The sequence below is a fragment of the Aplidium turbinatum genome, chromosome 5, assembly GCF_918807975.1.
Source record: "Aplidium turbinatum chromosome 5, kaAplTurb1.1, whole genome shotgun sequence".
In the NCBI taxonomy this organism is placed as follows: Eukaryota; Metazoa; Chordata; class Ascidiacea; order Aplousobranchia; family Polyclinidae; genus Aplidium; species Aplidium turbinatum.
Window position 1 is genome coordinate 20,424,927 of NC_137476.1, and position 17,293 is coordinate 20,442,219.

Sequence of the window (17,293 nt, forward strand, 5' to 3'; positions counted from 1 at the left end):
TTGCTGTTAAATTTATTCTGAAGATGAGAGCTATTCTTCGAAGTACATTCTTCAGCTGCATTCACATGCTGAAAGTAGAACCACAGTCTCTCGATCTTTTACCTTCTTTGTTTACAAATCGGGTGCTTACCGATTAAACGATATGATCTGCAAATGCTTTTAAAAAAGTATTTATCTTTACAGCAGATCAAATATTTTTTTTGCTTTCTAAGTGACATTTTTAATTTTTTTAATATATTGCAATGGCCTGTCCTCACCGATGCGAAATCGTTGCTTTGTCCGATAAAGTCATTTTACTTTGCATGATCATGTTTTAAAAACGTTTAAAACTTAACAAGTTCTTTCATGGCCTATTCAAATACATATTTCATAGAATACTACTCAAATTGTATTCTCGTATGCCACGGTTCTTTCAGCAGTTTTCTGGTTTTCAGACTTCTCTCGTCACTTATTTAGTTAATAAAGGCCTCAAGTGTTGCTGAAAAAAGACTTGAGTTAGTTTAATGTAACCATACTGCCACCCCTTGCTCCAATTTTTATCTGTTGTTTACTTCTTTTTTAAACTGGTACCATATTAAGCTCAAGTGGTTTAATGCTCGAGGTTCCCATCTATCGAATTTCTGACTAGACAATCAGCTCCAGAAGGCCACCTGAGTTAAGTTGCAAACACTTGTAAAAAACGTTTTGCTGCAATTTCTATTTGATATGTTACAACCGTACAAACTTTTCGATCCAACCGACTTCATCTCTTTCGATTGCACATGCTGTACAAGTGTACAACAACATTTCGCATTTCAAACTACGCCACCGCAATGTAACGCTGACACTTTTTTCTCGTGAATCTGTAAACAAGCTTGGTTGTTCACTAGAGACATCTAGCTGCTTTTTTGCGTCTATTGCATGGCCGTGTGGTGTGACTTGTGAACACTTGCACAACGTCTGGAAGGATGTCGGCAAACACCCAGCAAGAACACTCTGATCTCACTTAACAAGCCTTGTATCTCTTCCGGCGTCTACCTAATCTAAATCCTCAATATGTTGTTGTTGGTTTAGTTGCAAATGTACAGGTTCTTAACGTCGAGTATAGATCGCTTTTAGTCAAGCATCTCATGCACAGCCATTCCACCATCATAACCCTGTGGTAGCTGCATCTGAACGAATCATTGATACTAGCATGCGTCTACACGTCGACAACGTGACAGTCTATGATTCTATGCCGTTGATCGATATTCCTGCATAAAGCAAGGTACGAAAAAAAATGCATTTATTTATGAGAGACATCTAGCAGTTAATGCCAAAAATTATAAAAATGCTAATAAAAAATGAAACCGGTGAATACCTAGCCTACCATCGCAGGATTATTCCACTAAAGCTACAAAATTTAAAGATGGCACTTGTTACTGTAAAATAGATCATTACACATCGCAAAATAGATCATAAAAGATTCAATATTTACGAAAACGGGGTGCGTTGCTTGTGCAAACGAGGTGACAAACTATGCTTGATACTCGGACTGATATCTAGCCCGGGTTCAGGCGACACACGCGTTTTGTATCACGGCCTCGTGCGAATTTGTAGTTCAAGTTTCTCTATTACACAAACTTTGGATAATCATTATTGTAAGTTAGTACTGAACTGTCTCAAGTTGTTGTCAAGCGCAAAACAACAGTTTTATTCTTTCACCTGTCGATAAAACGGTCCACATCACATAGCAATATAATTGCTACTACTGTAGTAGGCTACATAATACCATCAACCGACTTTAGTTTTTGAGATTAACTTTGTCACTTAGTTCACCGTAGTTTATTGTTAGCCTTTGACAGAAATTTTAAAAAAGGCGACTATTGTGGTATTTTACTGTGCAGTCCCACATCGCTATCCCAAGAAGATTATTTGCTTCCACAACTTTATGCACGCATTGCACGGCTTCCATTCAGTCACCGTTTGATGACGTCACTTCCGCTTCAATCGTGTCCTGAACCGAGCTGTCAGTTAATGTTTTGCAAAAATATCACAATTTGTTGCATATCTCTGCCTGTTTTACTGCTTCACATAGTTTTTCTAAAATTTGCATTTAATGTTATGTATAAAGCAGAAAGAATATTTTGAGCTCACGTTTTTAGTTCTAGGAAAAATTTTGTGCCCTGGAAATAACAAAGCAAGCTTGATGTTTATGAAACAGACATTTCTTGAGCAAACACATTTTGTGAAAGTACGAGGAAACACAAGGTTGCGAAATATGCTGGAAGTAATCACCTTGTACCAAGTTTGGCCATACAAAAAAGTATTAAATGTCAAACATTTTGCACTTAGCTGGCAGTCAAGTGAGCTCAGTAGTTTTGGCGAGTGACTTCAGTCTCAGTGCTTGAGGACTTAATGAAGATAATTTTTACAAGAAATTGCTTAGTTTGAATAGAGTTCCTTTCTATTGCACGGTGACAATATTGTTTTATTTTAATATATTTTGCTAATGAAGATATCACCTATTCAGAGAAAAATATTTCTCCTTTTGATACTTCATGACTTATTTAACTGAGCCTTCTGTTGGTGAGCGTTTTATTGAAAATTCCGGTGAAACACATTATTGCATTAACGTAGATTTGGCATCTTGTCTAATTAGAACTTTAGAGCTATGTTGAGTAGCGAGGGAAGCCAAGAACAGTTTTTCAGTGAAACAAAGTCAAGATTAAATTTAAATTCAGATTTAGTTCATCAACATGTTATTGCAGATATACTTTGAAGCGGCCATCTTTAAAGCAGAAAGAAAAAAAATTCTGCGCAAAATTCTCGATAGGCGATTAAAATTACTTTAGCAAAGTGATTTATATTGAAATGTTGATGTAAAGATAAAATGCCTTACTATTTTAAACCTGAATGCCAAAATCTTTAGCAAAGATTTTCCACGAACTATTGCTGGAGCTGAATTCCTTTGCAATATCATTGGTAAAGCACAAATATGAAGGAAGCAGCTATTCCAATGTACGACGCCTCTGAGTTTCTCTCCAATCGAGATGCGACTGGAATCATCGGGTTCGGGAGCTTCGGAAGAGTGAGGGACTGCTTCCACAAGAAGTTAGGGAGAGTAGCTGTGAAGTGCTTTGGAATACAAGGTACAGCACAAGATGCAGAAGAGCTTCGACAAAAGTAAGATGTGATCTCTTGCTAGACAAAGGAGCAAAAATAATTTTCTTGGTTAACTTGGATGTTTGATATCATCATCAGGAAGAGTGTAGGCTACTATGGTAGCGTAAAGATATGATATGTCCACCTTTCCGCAGTGAAGTTTTTACATTTTTGGAAATTTTGAGCAATTCCATTGCGATGTATGTCATGTGAAGAATAAGAATGCATTATTTCGGTTATAGGCAAATTGTTCGTAAGCAATTGTTCGTAAAACAATTGTTCTTAAACTGTTTTTTCGTAAAATGAAACCCGTAAAACAATTCTTCGTAAAGCATTTCTTCGTATACATCAAATTTTAACTGCATGCACGAAAAAATGCTTTAGGAAGAATTGTTTTACGAAGAATTAAGTTTACGAACAATTGTTTTACGAACAATTGCTTACGAACAATTGCTTTACGAACAATTTGTTGGACACCCATTATTTCGGTGGAGAAATAGCTTCCATAAAGCAAGTTGTACTTCCTTGTCAAATTTGTGTAGTTTTATTTGAGTAGAAAACACTTCAGCAATAACACACAGTCGCATAGTTTCTTGATATGACAAAAAAAAAACGATAAAAGAACATTCAAAGAAGCTGTTTCTACATTATTTTCAACTCTTGCTTCATTCGAGTTTAGATTGTGGTATTCGTACTCTTTAATTGTGATCTTTTTGTCCCTAGATTGTCAACCGAAGCTGAGATTCTTCAAAACATCAACCACCATCAGATAGTGCAATGTCAAGGTGTCACTGTGTGGTCAAACGCCTTTGGAATTATCATGGAATACATGGTCGGTGGCAACTTGGACGAATTTCTTTTGAACGAAGGAATTCCTGAAATATCGTGGGGATTGAGGTTGAGAATCATTGAAGAATTATGTGAGGCTCTTGCGTTCCTCCATTACTTCACAAAAGTCAAGACAATTGTCCATGGAGACTTAAAACCACATAACATCCTTCTAACTGCGGATCTTCATGCAAAACTGGCTGACTTTGGTGCAGCACAAATTGCTCTTTCCACTGGTTCCTCCAGCACTTTGAGTGAAAGCATCTCGAGACAGCACACCGTTCTTTACACCGCTCCGGAGTTTCTCCAAAACATTAACATGGCAAGAACAGCAGCCATGGACATTTACAGGTAACAAAAGCAACACTATTTATGTGACAGTTGTCTTAAAATTATGCTATAAATTTCGTTGCAATTTATAGACTGAGTTTTAATCAATTAGAAAAACCATAAAAATTTCCTGCAGGTCCGAACTTTTCATAAGCTAGGCTACATCACATAGAAATTATTTTAGGAAGATGACTGGGTTTGGTGACTGAATTTTACGTTCAGAAAAATTCTTTTATGAAAAAGTTATGTATTTTAATGCATTTGTTTTAGTTTATCGATGATCATCTATGAAGTAATCACGCGTACGCGAGTGTTTCACGGCGTCAGTGGCAACATCGGTTTAATCATTTCCACAATCGTCAACTGTGGTCAACGGCCTGATATGAAGCACGTTATAAACGTCAAGAAGAAACTACAAACGCGCACGGACAACGATGTCAAACAAGATCTGCAGATTTTCAACCTTCTCGAATCAACTATGCAACAATGCTGGCATGAAGCGCCTACCAAACGACCAGAGATTGACAGTGGTGTGTTACTTGACTTATATTGTTGAAAGACAGTTAAATTATAATATAACTATGATGCTTTGAATAGTTTTCATCAACTTAGTATCTTTACTTTTGTTTCGTCTTAAACATTTCGAAATCTTTTATTTATCTCGTACATCAGTTATTTATTTCTTCAGTAAATTTACAGCTTAGAAAAACTTATACGTTTACCACTAATTCTATCCGATTGTTAACCCCTTAATTGATATACAATATATTCTTGGTAGAAAGTAACACAAACTAGCAAATCAGCTCCGAAAAGTTATCTTTTCAAAAACGTTTGTAAAAGCCGACATAAGATTGCGGCGCAGTGAAATTTTGGCTACATTTTTGTTGCAGGCTTAGCCTAATATATTTTTTAAATGCAGAGTTATGCCAATTTTAGTTTTCTGAAAAAATATTAAGTTATTTATTAATGAAATTCGTTTGTAATTAAAATTTACAATCATGTGCAGTAGCCTGATATTCAGGTCAAACTCGGGATTTTACAAATACTGTACTAATAAATGACGACATTGATATAATAATACCAATGTACAGTAGTCAATCTGTCTGAAGTACAGTCAATGCAATTTATGAATTAATGATCACGTTTAATAAAAAAATCTCTACTATTTTCCTGCGTTCACCATTTTACTCAAACTTTTTTAAAAACTTCAAGTCTAAACCTTATTTCAAGTCTCAGCATGTGTACGCATGTCAGTATTAATCTGAAAGTGAGTTTCGCTTTTTGAGATTTTTTCAACCAAGCTTATTCAAATATAAATTTTATACTAAACATGTTACAGTAATTAAACTTGACTTTACTTATGTTCTTCAGTACGCGACGAGCTTTCAGAGGAATTGTCTCTAGCGTCAATTGGAGACTTGATAATCAATGTTGGAGAAATTGTACGAAAGATGAAACTATCGAAAACACGGAGGATGCCAACAATGGTTCCTCTCAACCAGTTCATGTTTCCCTTCGAAATCGCCAACAGCAGAAAAATGAGCAAAGTACACAGCAGAAGTTCTTTAAAGACACAAGCAGCAGGTAACAATACGTTGTTGACAGTTCCAAGCACCTAAACTTTAGCCTACAATGTTGAATCAAGCTTTAACAGAACTCCCTTACTCCCATACAGTTGGTACAAAACTGTTTGGTACTTCGGCCCATGTTACGTCGATTCTCAATTATATTGAACAATAAACAAGTTTACTTGTTTAAATATTTGTTGCTATGTTTTTTGTTTTTGCATAGCCTATTGCTGAGATAGCTAAAGAAAAAGTAATAACGCAAGAGACCTAGCATTATGATAAATCTAAAAAAAGAAAGAGAGCTATGAAGGTGATCTGTGGATCAACTGATGCTGTAAAAATAAAATAAAAGCATGATCAAAACAACAAGAAAATTTAATTCAAACAGATGGTCAAGAAGTTTAAGGAGAATTGCAAGCGATGTAAAGTGAACCAAACGGCGGAAGACATAATAATGTACCTTCATCGCCAACAGCACTCTCCGATAAAACTATAAATAATTATGCATTCAGGAATACTGTGTTATGGCCAATATTGAGATATGATATATCTATGAGACAAGGATGCCAGCAAAACAAAGGGCATTTCGGAGAAAATTCGTTCAAATAGCGTGCTTGGGTTAAGTACTAACGGAAAAAAGATTTAATTCAAATAAACTGACCCGAAAGGTGGGATTCTGTCACCCATCACGATGTAACAGTTTATTTTTGATGATGGGATGGGAAAAGAAAGATTAGAATAGCCTACTATATCTAGTTACTAGATATAAAAACTTTATTATACAGTTTGGTTACATCAAACCACAGATGATAATAAATGGATTGTTGTTGTTTCTCAAGCAAGTCATACAAGTGACCTTGTATACCTACACAATGTATGCAGTTAAATTCTCAGGTTTTTGCAAGGGAAAATCGATACCAGCCTTAATCCACCTCCGGTAAGAGCAAACATTCGTATTCTAAACCAACGAAATGAAATGTTTACCATAAATGATAAATCGTTTACTTTCAAGCAAACCGAATTGATAGAATTAGGCATACAGAAAAGCAATAGCTGCACAGGATCGTTACACAATTGAAAAACAGGTTTTCACTTGTGTCGAAGCTGAGTTTCACACCATCACTGCGTAGTTTCGTGTGCCATTTAAGTATCCGCCTCGGATTCCATGAATGAACACTAGGCTGGCGCAAAATCTCGAAAAAAAAATTTTTTTTTTTAAATTTTTCGTCAGTTTGGAATATTGTTCCTTTTGGTAAATGTATCTCCTACACCAAATTTCACAAAAAAATATTAACGTTTGACCCTGGTTCACCTGGTTTGAATTTTTTCAAAATATCGAGTTTTCGCTTATCCCTGAAACTGCTCACTCGCTTTGTTCTAATGCACTCTAGCATCTTAATGGACACAATAAGAGGCAGTAACACAAACTTGTAGCAAGCAAAGTGGTTTAATTAGTAACACTGACACGTGTATTACTCTCAAAATGTCGAATTCTACCACATTTCAGACATGATTTTCTTTGTGCATCCTTCACGTAGTAAATATCTACTGCTTTCAGTTTCTTGAATCATTTGACGATGTTTATCGATTTTCATAGGCCAACAAAACTTTTTTTTATATAAAGGCAGGACATGTGAGAGTCATTTTAAGGTATTTCGAGGCCCCTGATTCTGAAAATGCACTAATTTTTCTCGAATTGGCTTTAGTTTTTGAGTTACAGCAAAAATATTTTTTTCGCAATTTTGAGCCCCTCTCGATTTAACGTCGTGTCGTTTACTACATAGACAAAACCGGAAGTAATCCCAGGCACATTTCTGAGTTGTATAAACGCTAGTTGGAACCAATCACGTTGATTACAACCCAAACAAACAGCTATTTAACGTTTACTGGCCTAGTAACAATCAAAATATGATGTGAAGTAAGCCTGAGGATACAAGATGTAGAATATATAACTTGTGTTTTGCATTAATATATTTGTTGACTTCAACAGTCTCAGACTTACTAAGTAAGCTACTAAGTACAAACAAAATGCATACATTGTTTTGCTTACCGTAACAAACTAGACAAATAAGCAAAACAAAGCTATCGATGAACAAACGCAACTCTTGGCCTACTGAGCAACACCCATCAAGGTACGAAGGCCATTTATATAATTACAGAATACAAAGTTATGTTCTTCAGTAAAGTAGCTGCTTAGAATTTTATCCTTGCTGCGGAAGAACGTAATCTTGGCCTTGGAGTCAAGAATGCCATGTTGATCGAGACGAGGAGCCAAGATTGCAGCTACCACTTTTGATAACTAAATCTTTAACTACTACAGTAGGTGGTAGTAATGGTTTTGAGAAAAAAACTTGACCTTGCTCCAAAACATTACTAAAGGTATTGAGGTTACTCTCAGTCATGCCCGTTTTCCTATTGTTTCAAGAAAATCACCACTTGAAACTAGAGAGGGCAAACAAAAAACAGAAACAGCAACGTCCAATCGTCCATGCAATGACTGCCTTGCACACTCCATGTAAACATGATGTTCCAATTTCCTTCGAACATCCTCACCGTGCAGAAGTATCAATTTTCATGGTGATTCCACGGCTCTCTTTATGCCATGGCACTCTGAACTTCTTAGCCTTGAGCCCAGAAACGGGTTTGAGTGCAATGTTTGCATACTTTAGGAGGAACCCAGGACTTATCTTGATCACCCAGCTTCATGTCAAAGTAATAATAATGCTTGTTTTTATGTAGCGCTGTATCTATCGCAGAATGCGTTGGTCCTCTGCGTTGCCTCATGCAGCAAAATATATCTGGGTTGTTTGTACAGCATCCTACTTGTCAAAGGCATATTTTATTAGCCTATATGCAATTTATTTAGCCTATAGACCAGAAAAAAACTTCTTGCAGCAAAGACTTGGCCTTAGCAAAGGCTTAGAATAAAACTTCATTTGTACAAGTATCCAGTTCAGTAGGACTACCTTTTCAATATAAAGCTGCATTCATAAGCACATGACTTTCCGGATATTTTTCTTGTGATGTAGGCCTACTGATTCACAACTGTTTTCATTGTGTATTTATGTCTCCCTTACGTTAAACACAGTTCATTTCAACCTTTGCTTGCGTTTTGAACTTTCGTGCAATATGAACCGATTGAACTAGACAAGTGCAATTATGACATCATAATGGTAAACAGGGCTGAAAATAAGTAATTTGCTAATTGAAAGCTTTTGAGAAACGATTTTAAAAATATTTTCATTGTCGAATATCTCGAAAACTAGAGCCAATTCGAAAAAACTAAGTGCATTTTCGGAATCAGGGGCGCTGAAATACTCTAAAATGACTCTCATGTTTTGTGCCAAAAGTTTTTTGTTGGTCTATGACTATGTTATAGATTCACTGATTGCGAAAAAACTGTAAAATTAACTAAAATGACACTAAAAGCATGCACTATTACTTAGTGACTCTCAGACTTGGAGTAGGGTGAAGATGTTCCACGTGGAAGTTAACAGAGGAACTGACGTCAAAATCACGTAATCAAATTTTGAGAAATCCTCTCTTCAGATACTGCTAAACCACTTCGAAATTTACTAATTTTTCAGAAAAAGTCAGAATTTCTCCTTGGGTGAACCAGGGTCAAAGGTCAAAACCCAACAAAAATTTTTGGTTTACAAATATCAGTGAGCAAAATGGAACATTATTCCAAACTGACAAAAATTTTAAAGAATATCAAGGAAAATGAGCCACCCTAATGAACACGCAAGTGTGACGTCATTTGATGAAGAGTGCCTTGTAGTCATCAAGGTCATACCGCGACCTTAAACAGCCATTGCATTGAAAAACGTAGCATTGAACTAGTAACTAGTAAGTAGCTAGTAGCCTAACATTAAAAAAATATTAGAAAATTATCTGCGGAAAGCATTGGCATTAATACATTGTGACTTTTCACATCATACAGGTCAACATTCGTGCATCATCATATTCGTTGCCTGTGATGACAACCGTTGTGATGTCATAAAGTACTTTCCCGATACTAAATCTTTTGAGAAGCTTCCTGTGAGTCAATTAGTGAAGTTGTAATCGTGATTTTCCATCGTCAACCATAATCAAATTGCATGATTGCCAGGCCGTTCGTGTTACACGTATCTAGGACCGAAAAGAACAAACATTTTACGATTGTCGAACTGACTTAACTTTGAGTGGCCAACGTCGAATCAACATAGCAATCACGTCTGTTTCTGGAATTGTGAGTAATTGATCGGCCATGCATCATAGCACGCTGAAATGCAGTTGCACAAAGTTGATAGTCTTGCACACATCACATCATTTCGTGTTAATTTGTTGTGACTAGCCAAACGTGTTAATGTCACTCCCCATCACTTTCATTGCATAGTTTTCAGAACCAAGTGAAACAAAAGCTACAATGCCATTATTCAAATTCAGGATTATCGTTAAAAATTCTATGATGCATCAACAGTTTCAAGATATAAAAGTCGGTTAAAAAATGAAGTTATCCTCCTTCTATGAACCAATGTTGCTTTGCCTGTGGTCATAAATGCGCGAGTAACAAAAGCAGGCCTAGTTTCATTTAGTGTTTGTTGTCTAGATATTTCTGATTTAAGAAAACATCGCATCTTAAAATGTCAAAGCCTTGTTTGCAAAATTTAAGCTTGCTTTTGTTTTTCCAATTGTAATTTAAACTTTCATAATAATTTTTTCAAATGTAAGAAAGTTCCATTTTTGGGTGATCTCTTCTGGTTTTTAACACAATGTAACCCAATAACAATGTTGGCAAGAAATAATAAATTAGAAACATCTTTATTAATAGCCATTGATGAAAGATTGGAACGACTCAACAGCAATTGTTTTGAAAAAGTGCATTTACGTTTTATCATCGAACTCAGTCGAATGCCTAGATTTAGGCCAAGAGAACCCACATTGGACAAGACGACCCGCTATGATTATACCAAGAACTCATGCTGCAGCTGCAGCACATAAAGGTAAAAGGCAACCTTTGAATTTACTAAAGTAAACAATATCACACCAAATCAGAAGAATCGGTTTATTTAAATACAGAGCTTTCGCCACACAAGTGTGGCTTCATCAGTATAAACTTATTCAAATAGAATTCTTATTCAAATAGAAATTTGAATTTACTGTTGGTTTTATATTAGCAGCATTATTTGGGATATCAATACACAAAACTTGCTGTGGTTCTGCTTGTAAAAACTTACCATTGCTTTTTGAATTGTGCATTTGTTTCAGGTGCAATGTTCGAAACAACGTTCAAACGTGTGTCATAATGTAGATAAAATCAATGATTCAAAACGTCTTCTGTCTTTCAGGCAAAATCTACATATTTGGTGGAATAGCTGAAGGGAACAAGGTTTTGTCATCGGTAGAATGCTTTGATCCTGAGATGGAGTCTTGGTCAGTTGTGGACAATATGAAACGACATCGATTTGGCCATAAAGTGCTGGAAGCTTCAGGTTTGGTTGGTTTTGAATCTTTATCCTCGGACTGACAAAGCCTTGATTGGTTATTCCTGGTAGTTTCGCATACTTGTAGAGGTTCCTGACGCAGGGCCGGTTACGGAGATTGGCAGAGTGAAGTTTTCGATTGTTGAAGTGTTGTTGCCGGGGAATTATTCCATCCACTTGGTGCCGCTGAATGGAGAGCATTCTAGGCCTGCTCAATGGAGAGCAGGCCTGAAATGTGTTGCTCAAGCGCACACCTCGTGAGCCGAACCAGCGCTGCTTGGTCTGGAGTCGGGCGTGTAACAATTGAGCTAATGGGGTAAGCAGCAGAGACTAATAATGGAATACTTAATTTTGTATTTGAAGGTCTGACCAAAACCAAACGAAATCTAAACAAGATATTCTACTACGCAACTTAATTCTGTAAACTTGATTTTATGTTAACGAAAACAAAAAACATAGCCTACATGTGCCAAAAAATTATAATGCGCGTAATAATAACATTGGTCGGATTTCCATAGAAAAAAACTGAAATAGGTGCATCTTATCCATGCAATCCCATCTAATAATCTACTCAATCTAATAATCAGTTGAAATTCGAAATGAGTAAGTTGAAAGCATTATCTAAACGTTTGTTGTAAACAAAACTAAAATACCTCATGAGTCTGAAAAAAGTAGGTGATAGCCTACGTCACCAATAGTTGATCGGACCATTTTCGTCCGTGCATGAGGTAAAAAGATGATGAAACCTCAAGCGGAAGGTGCATATAAACAAATTTGCATCTGGTTTCATAATCTTAGCAATGGCGGTGATTAAACGTTTATAGCCTAGTTCCTCTTTGTTAATCATATGATAAAAAGAATAACCATAATGGTTATTGTATCCAGTTGAGTTAGTTGTCGTCTTGTGTGGCAACTTTTTAAGTAAAGGTGCGTAAACTTTTAAATTAAAATGTGTTTGGAAAGTTTATTCCAAAATAAGAAATGTGACTTATCAGTAGACTGGGTCAGCACGTCGTGACGTCTTATACGAAACCTTTACGTTACAGTAAATAAAAAGCTTTTTCATACATTTTGGAAATCACTCATCACAACGATAACAGCAAATTGTTCATGATTATTTATCGAATTGAGAACTGCAACAAACGCACATGTTGGTATGACCTGCCGGCTGCTACGTGCACTTAAAGAAATATTGTAATAATCTATTATTGAAAAGCAATTTGAAAAGTGTAGACTGCATGAGAAATGAAAGTTCGTGATAGGCCAAAAGTTGCAATCAGATTTAACACTGTGCTGTGCAGTGCAAGGAAAGCGGTCTCACTATGTAAACAGCTTGAAGTAAAGTCAAATCAACTACTACGAATATTACACGTAGGCCTGCATAACACGAAACTTTTTGGCCTAATCAAGCTCATATTATTGATCAGCTTATTAACATTTAACAAATAATCACAACCATTTAATGTTCAGCCACATCATGTTAGAACAATAATTTGATTGTATAAATGCCACAAAGGCAGGTCGTCAATTGGTCAATAAGATTGAAAGACGAATCTAAAACAAATGGAAGGGGACACCAGCCGGACAAATTATGTCTTGTGACATATTACTGTATAGCTTGTTGGTGTTATGTCATTTGTAATACTGTTTTAATCCATCGTGAAAAAAAGCAGTAAAAATGTAAAAGAGTGAAAGCGTGCAGTTTAGTCAGCAAAAAAATGATAATGTTCATTTTCACATAAAACAATGGAAAAAAAAAAACAATAACGTAGCATACCATACCTTAGACATGACGAAACTGGGTTAAAAGTGTTCAATATGCTGCAAAGTTTATGCAACTCCAAATTTAAATTTTTCAACTAAGTTAGTTTTCGCAACTTTGAAGGTGTTTTTATTCAATCATGATAACTAAGCCGAAAAACTACAAAACAATCCCAACAGAACCACCACATATCGACCTTCAACATAGTCTACTTTATTGAAACATCATTTGTTTTAATTGATTTACCTTGATTACTTTTATGTTTCAACTTTCAAGAAACTTACTTATAGAAATTCATCAGACGATTTTACGATACCCCTGATATTACATACTTGACATAGCGTACATTGTAGCCCAAGAAATCTATTGCCTACATTGTTATTTCAACACCAACTAAATTTCAAATAGGCTACTGCAATTAATTGTCATATCGCTTAATATTGTTCCAGGTAAGCTTTACAACATTGGCGGCCCCAACACCGCTGTTGAGTGTTATGATCCAGTGACAAAAGAATCGTGCGAAATAACTGATACCCCCAACAGAAATGGATTTTCCACCGTTTATAGCAAAGGGGTCATCTATGACATTGGTATACTTTAAAATAGGCTACTATGAATAAATCATATAAAAGTTATTAGGCTATCCAGTGGTTTTCTACCAGGGTTCCGGAGAACCCTAAGGTTCCGCCAGTAGCCTAAGTTTAAGGGTTCCGCAAGTTTACATTCAAATCCGAGAGTCTATTTTATTATTATATGGATGCATTCTGCTTGTTGGTTGAAATAGAATATCCTACAATTGCTCAGAAAGCGCTGCGACTTCTTATGCTGTTTTCAACCTCCTACTTGTGTGAGTTTGGATTTTCAGCTCTGACAACCATCAAGCACAAGAGACGAGCACAATTGCTGTCTGTGGAAGATGAACTTCGTGTGTGTCTGTTAAACACACGACCCAATATTAAAGACTTGTGCAAGAAACACCAGGCTCAAGTTTCTCATTTAATTTTTTATGAGAATAAATGTAATTTTTTACAGTTTGTATTTTTATTGTACATAAATAAATCTGAATATGAGTATTTTAATTTTATTTTATTAATTAAACGATGTTTTTCGCATAAGGCAATTAAATTATGGAACAGGGGTTCCTCGAGCTTGTGGAATGTTTCATTGGGTTTCGTTCTACCAAAAAGGTTGAAAACCACTGGGCTATACAGTAGGCTAGGCTAGATAATTCCATCTGTTTTTTTTTAGTTAGTTCTTTTTCATTATCGACTAGCTCACGGCTTCTATTGTATTAACCAAAAGTCTGTGTGCTTAAAATTTTAATTGTGCAGCAGTAGCCTATTATTTTATTAAAGCAGCATTTATATTTTAGGCAGAACGTCAAAGTCACGAAGTTCCGGTAAGTCCAAAGATAAATGATTTATATTTATTGTGGCAGACCAGTACTATCGTGCAGTGTGCTTCCCACCATCTAAGCTTATGACTCAAAACAATCAACTAGAAGCCTATTAGCCTACGCTATTTCACTGAAGCATAAAATCAAGTTTTGTTTCAGTTTTCGCTTGTGTATCAACTATATTAGCCTATTATATTATTTGTATTAGACAAAGCTGTCCATATCGAAAACAAGAAACAATACACAAACTGCAAATGCGCAAAGAACCACTTCTGATGATAATTTAAAAGCTCACTGAACACAACCACCAATAAATCACACATAACTTTTATCAAAATCGTTTAGTTAAAGGCACCAAGTCAACAGTGGTCCGATACACAGTAGATTGTTACAACATCCAAGATGGCTTCTGGTACAAAGGGAGCGAACTCACCACAAATCGGTCACAAGGGTGCGCTTGTGCGCTCAATGATAAGATTTTTGTCATCGGAGGGTAAGTGACCAATCAGCAAGGAAATATATAGAGTAAACATAAAGCCTTTAAATGGTGAAGAAATGATTTAAGTAAATTTCATAAGCCTCTGTTTTAATGGAAAAAGATCATTAATTGATGGTAACAAATAATTGTTAACAACTCGATAGTAGCCTATTAAGCTTTTATCAATTTTTTTTGTTTGAATTTTCTTGTGGCAACACAATGTTAGTTTCTCGCAGGTGCGCTGATGTTTTCTTGGACAGACGTTATTTTCCAGATGCTATTTTCCTCGTTATAGCCTACAGTGCTAATAACAGTGAAAACAAAGCGGAAAACGAAACTTGTATTTTCTGCAAAACTCTATAAGCTACATTTAGTTGTAAAAAAATAAAAATTCAACGTGACGATAGCTAACTGTTGATCTAAGCCAGGGCTACTCAACTGGAGGACCGCGGTACGAATCTGGACCTTCTGGGTGTTGATGGTGGACCTTGAGCTTTTGGAAAAATAACCTCATTGCCACGTTTCAGGGCTTCTTTAAACAAATTTCTACAGGAAGGAAGCAATTTTTACTGTGATTATCCTAGTGTCTGGGGGCTTCGACCCCTGGACTCCCCGACACTTTCTCAAAAATCCAAGTCGAGTTACATTTTACTTATAAAGTGGTTTGGTACAGACAACTTTCGTGGTTGCGTGTGCAATAACTTATTCACCGGACCGCTAGTTTGTTTGTTTGTTTGTTTATCTTTATCCTGCATTGCGGGAAAGCGGACTTGAGCGCTATGCATCGGTGTACGCCTTCCGACGTACACCTGACCCACGCTGCAGCCGACGGCAATGTCTGTTTCCGGTTGTCTACTCTACTTATGACTTAAATTTGGTACTACCCATTACTCGAAATCGATCACCGGGTAGAGGCAATTATCGTAAAGTTTCTTGCCCAGAGAAACAACAGCAAGTGCGGGTGGCTGGAGTCGAACATGCAGGCTCTCGACTGCGAGCCCAACGCGCTGACCACTCGGCCACGGCTGCCGACGAGGTTAACATTGGTTGAGTAACCCTGATCTAAGCCATAGCCTACATATTTTCCAACAATCAACACTAAAGAATTCAATCAAACTTATTCTATACCCAGGTGGGACAAGTTGACATCATGTCAGTACATAGAGAGCTACGACCCTGTGAAGGACCAATGGGAAACAGTCAATTCAATGAGCTTCGGATTCGTTCAACAAGTTTGCGCGGTCGAATGACATGGAGTTGAAAAATACAATGTCATGGTTGTGTTTGACAGCGCTGAATCAACGTAAAACAAACATATCAGAGCCAGGGGCTTGTCTTGAAGCAAACGAGAAAAACCATGATCTCTATTCTTTAAAATAGAAAAGAGAACTTTGAGGTGAACAAACACTCCGCAACGCGGTGGTCGCCGATCAGATATTGTCAATGCATCCGGCAAACCTCGGGTTTGATTTCAGGTCAAGTGACAGAAAACTTTGTTTTACTTTTTGTGACAAATCGAGTGGATATGGCCGAAGTGAACAGTATTTATATGTGAACTTTGTGTAAAGACTGATAATGTGCAGTGGAAAGTATCCTACAGTTTGGCAGCCTATCCTTTAATTAATTATTTATTCATTAAACTTGATGCTATTTTTTTCAATGTAGGGAACTATACAGTTCACTGAAAAGTATTGTCTTGCTTTGAGTTGCCTAAATGGTCTGATTTCGTACAATTGACATAATAGTAGGCTATGCTGCATGTTGATAGAACACAGAAGAATGAATTGGATTCTAACCTGCGTTGCTCAAACAAATCTAATAGACTACAAATTTTTTGCACGTTGCTATTATTCTGCTTATGCTTGGCTGCCTGATCCGCCTTCTCTGATTGAATGTTCTGTCGATAAAGAAATCATAGGCTACTGGGTCTGGTAAGCTTGAAAAGCAGGGCTCGTGAAATGAAGAGTTGGTTGGTTTTGAATCTTTATCCTCGTACTGACAAAGCCTATTTATTCCTGGTAGTTTCGCATAGCCTCTTGGCGCAGGGCCGGTTACCGAGAATGACAGAGTGAAGTTTACAATTGCTGAAGTCTTGTTGTGGGGAATTATTTCACCCATTAGGTGCCGCTGAATGGAGAGCAGTCCTTAGAATGCGTTGCTCAAGCGCACACCCCGAGAGTCGAACCAGCACCGCTTGATCTTTCAGCTTCTTCGTTCATGAAGCCACGCGCTAACCCACTGAGCTTTCGGGGCGGACTTATTTAGTTATTATAGGTAAAAAGACGACACCATCAGATTGCAGGTTTACAGCCTTCAAAAAGTAGCCTAAGCACTAAATTACAT

The 17,293-nt window shown here is 36.7% G+C and overlaps 1 protein-coding gene across 2 annotated transcripts; it reads left to right on the top strand.

The window, feature by feature from the left end:
- The first annotated feature begins 2,764 nt into the window (after window positions 1–2,764).
- LOC145769941 (uncharacterized) lies at window positions 2,765–17,198 on the top strand. 2 transcript variants are annotated; one of them, XM_082581494.1, is made up of 11 exons: window positions 2,765–3,144; window positions 3,847–4,302; window positions 4,552–4,811; window positions 5,653–5,865; window positions 9,793–9,890; window positions 10,663–10,834; window positions 11,180–11,323; window positions 13,526–13,666; window positions 14,449–14,475; window positions 14,818–14,965; window positions 16,083–17,198. In XM_082581494.1, the coding sequence occupies exons 1-11, from the start codon at window positions 2,957–2,959 to the stop codon at window positions 16,198–16,200; spliced, it is 1,965 nt and encodes a 654-aa protein (XP_082437620.1). In that variant the 5' UTR covers window positions 2,765–2,956; the 3' UTR covers window positions 16,201–17,198. The 2 variants fall into 2 exon arrangements, with proteins under 2 accessions (XP_082437620.1, XP_082437621.1); XM_082581495.1 differs by lacking the exon at window positions 13,526–13,666.
- Window positions 17,199–17,293: the final 95 nt, after the last annotated feature.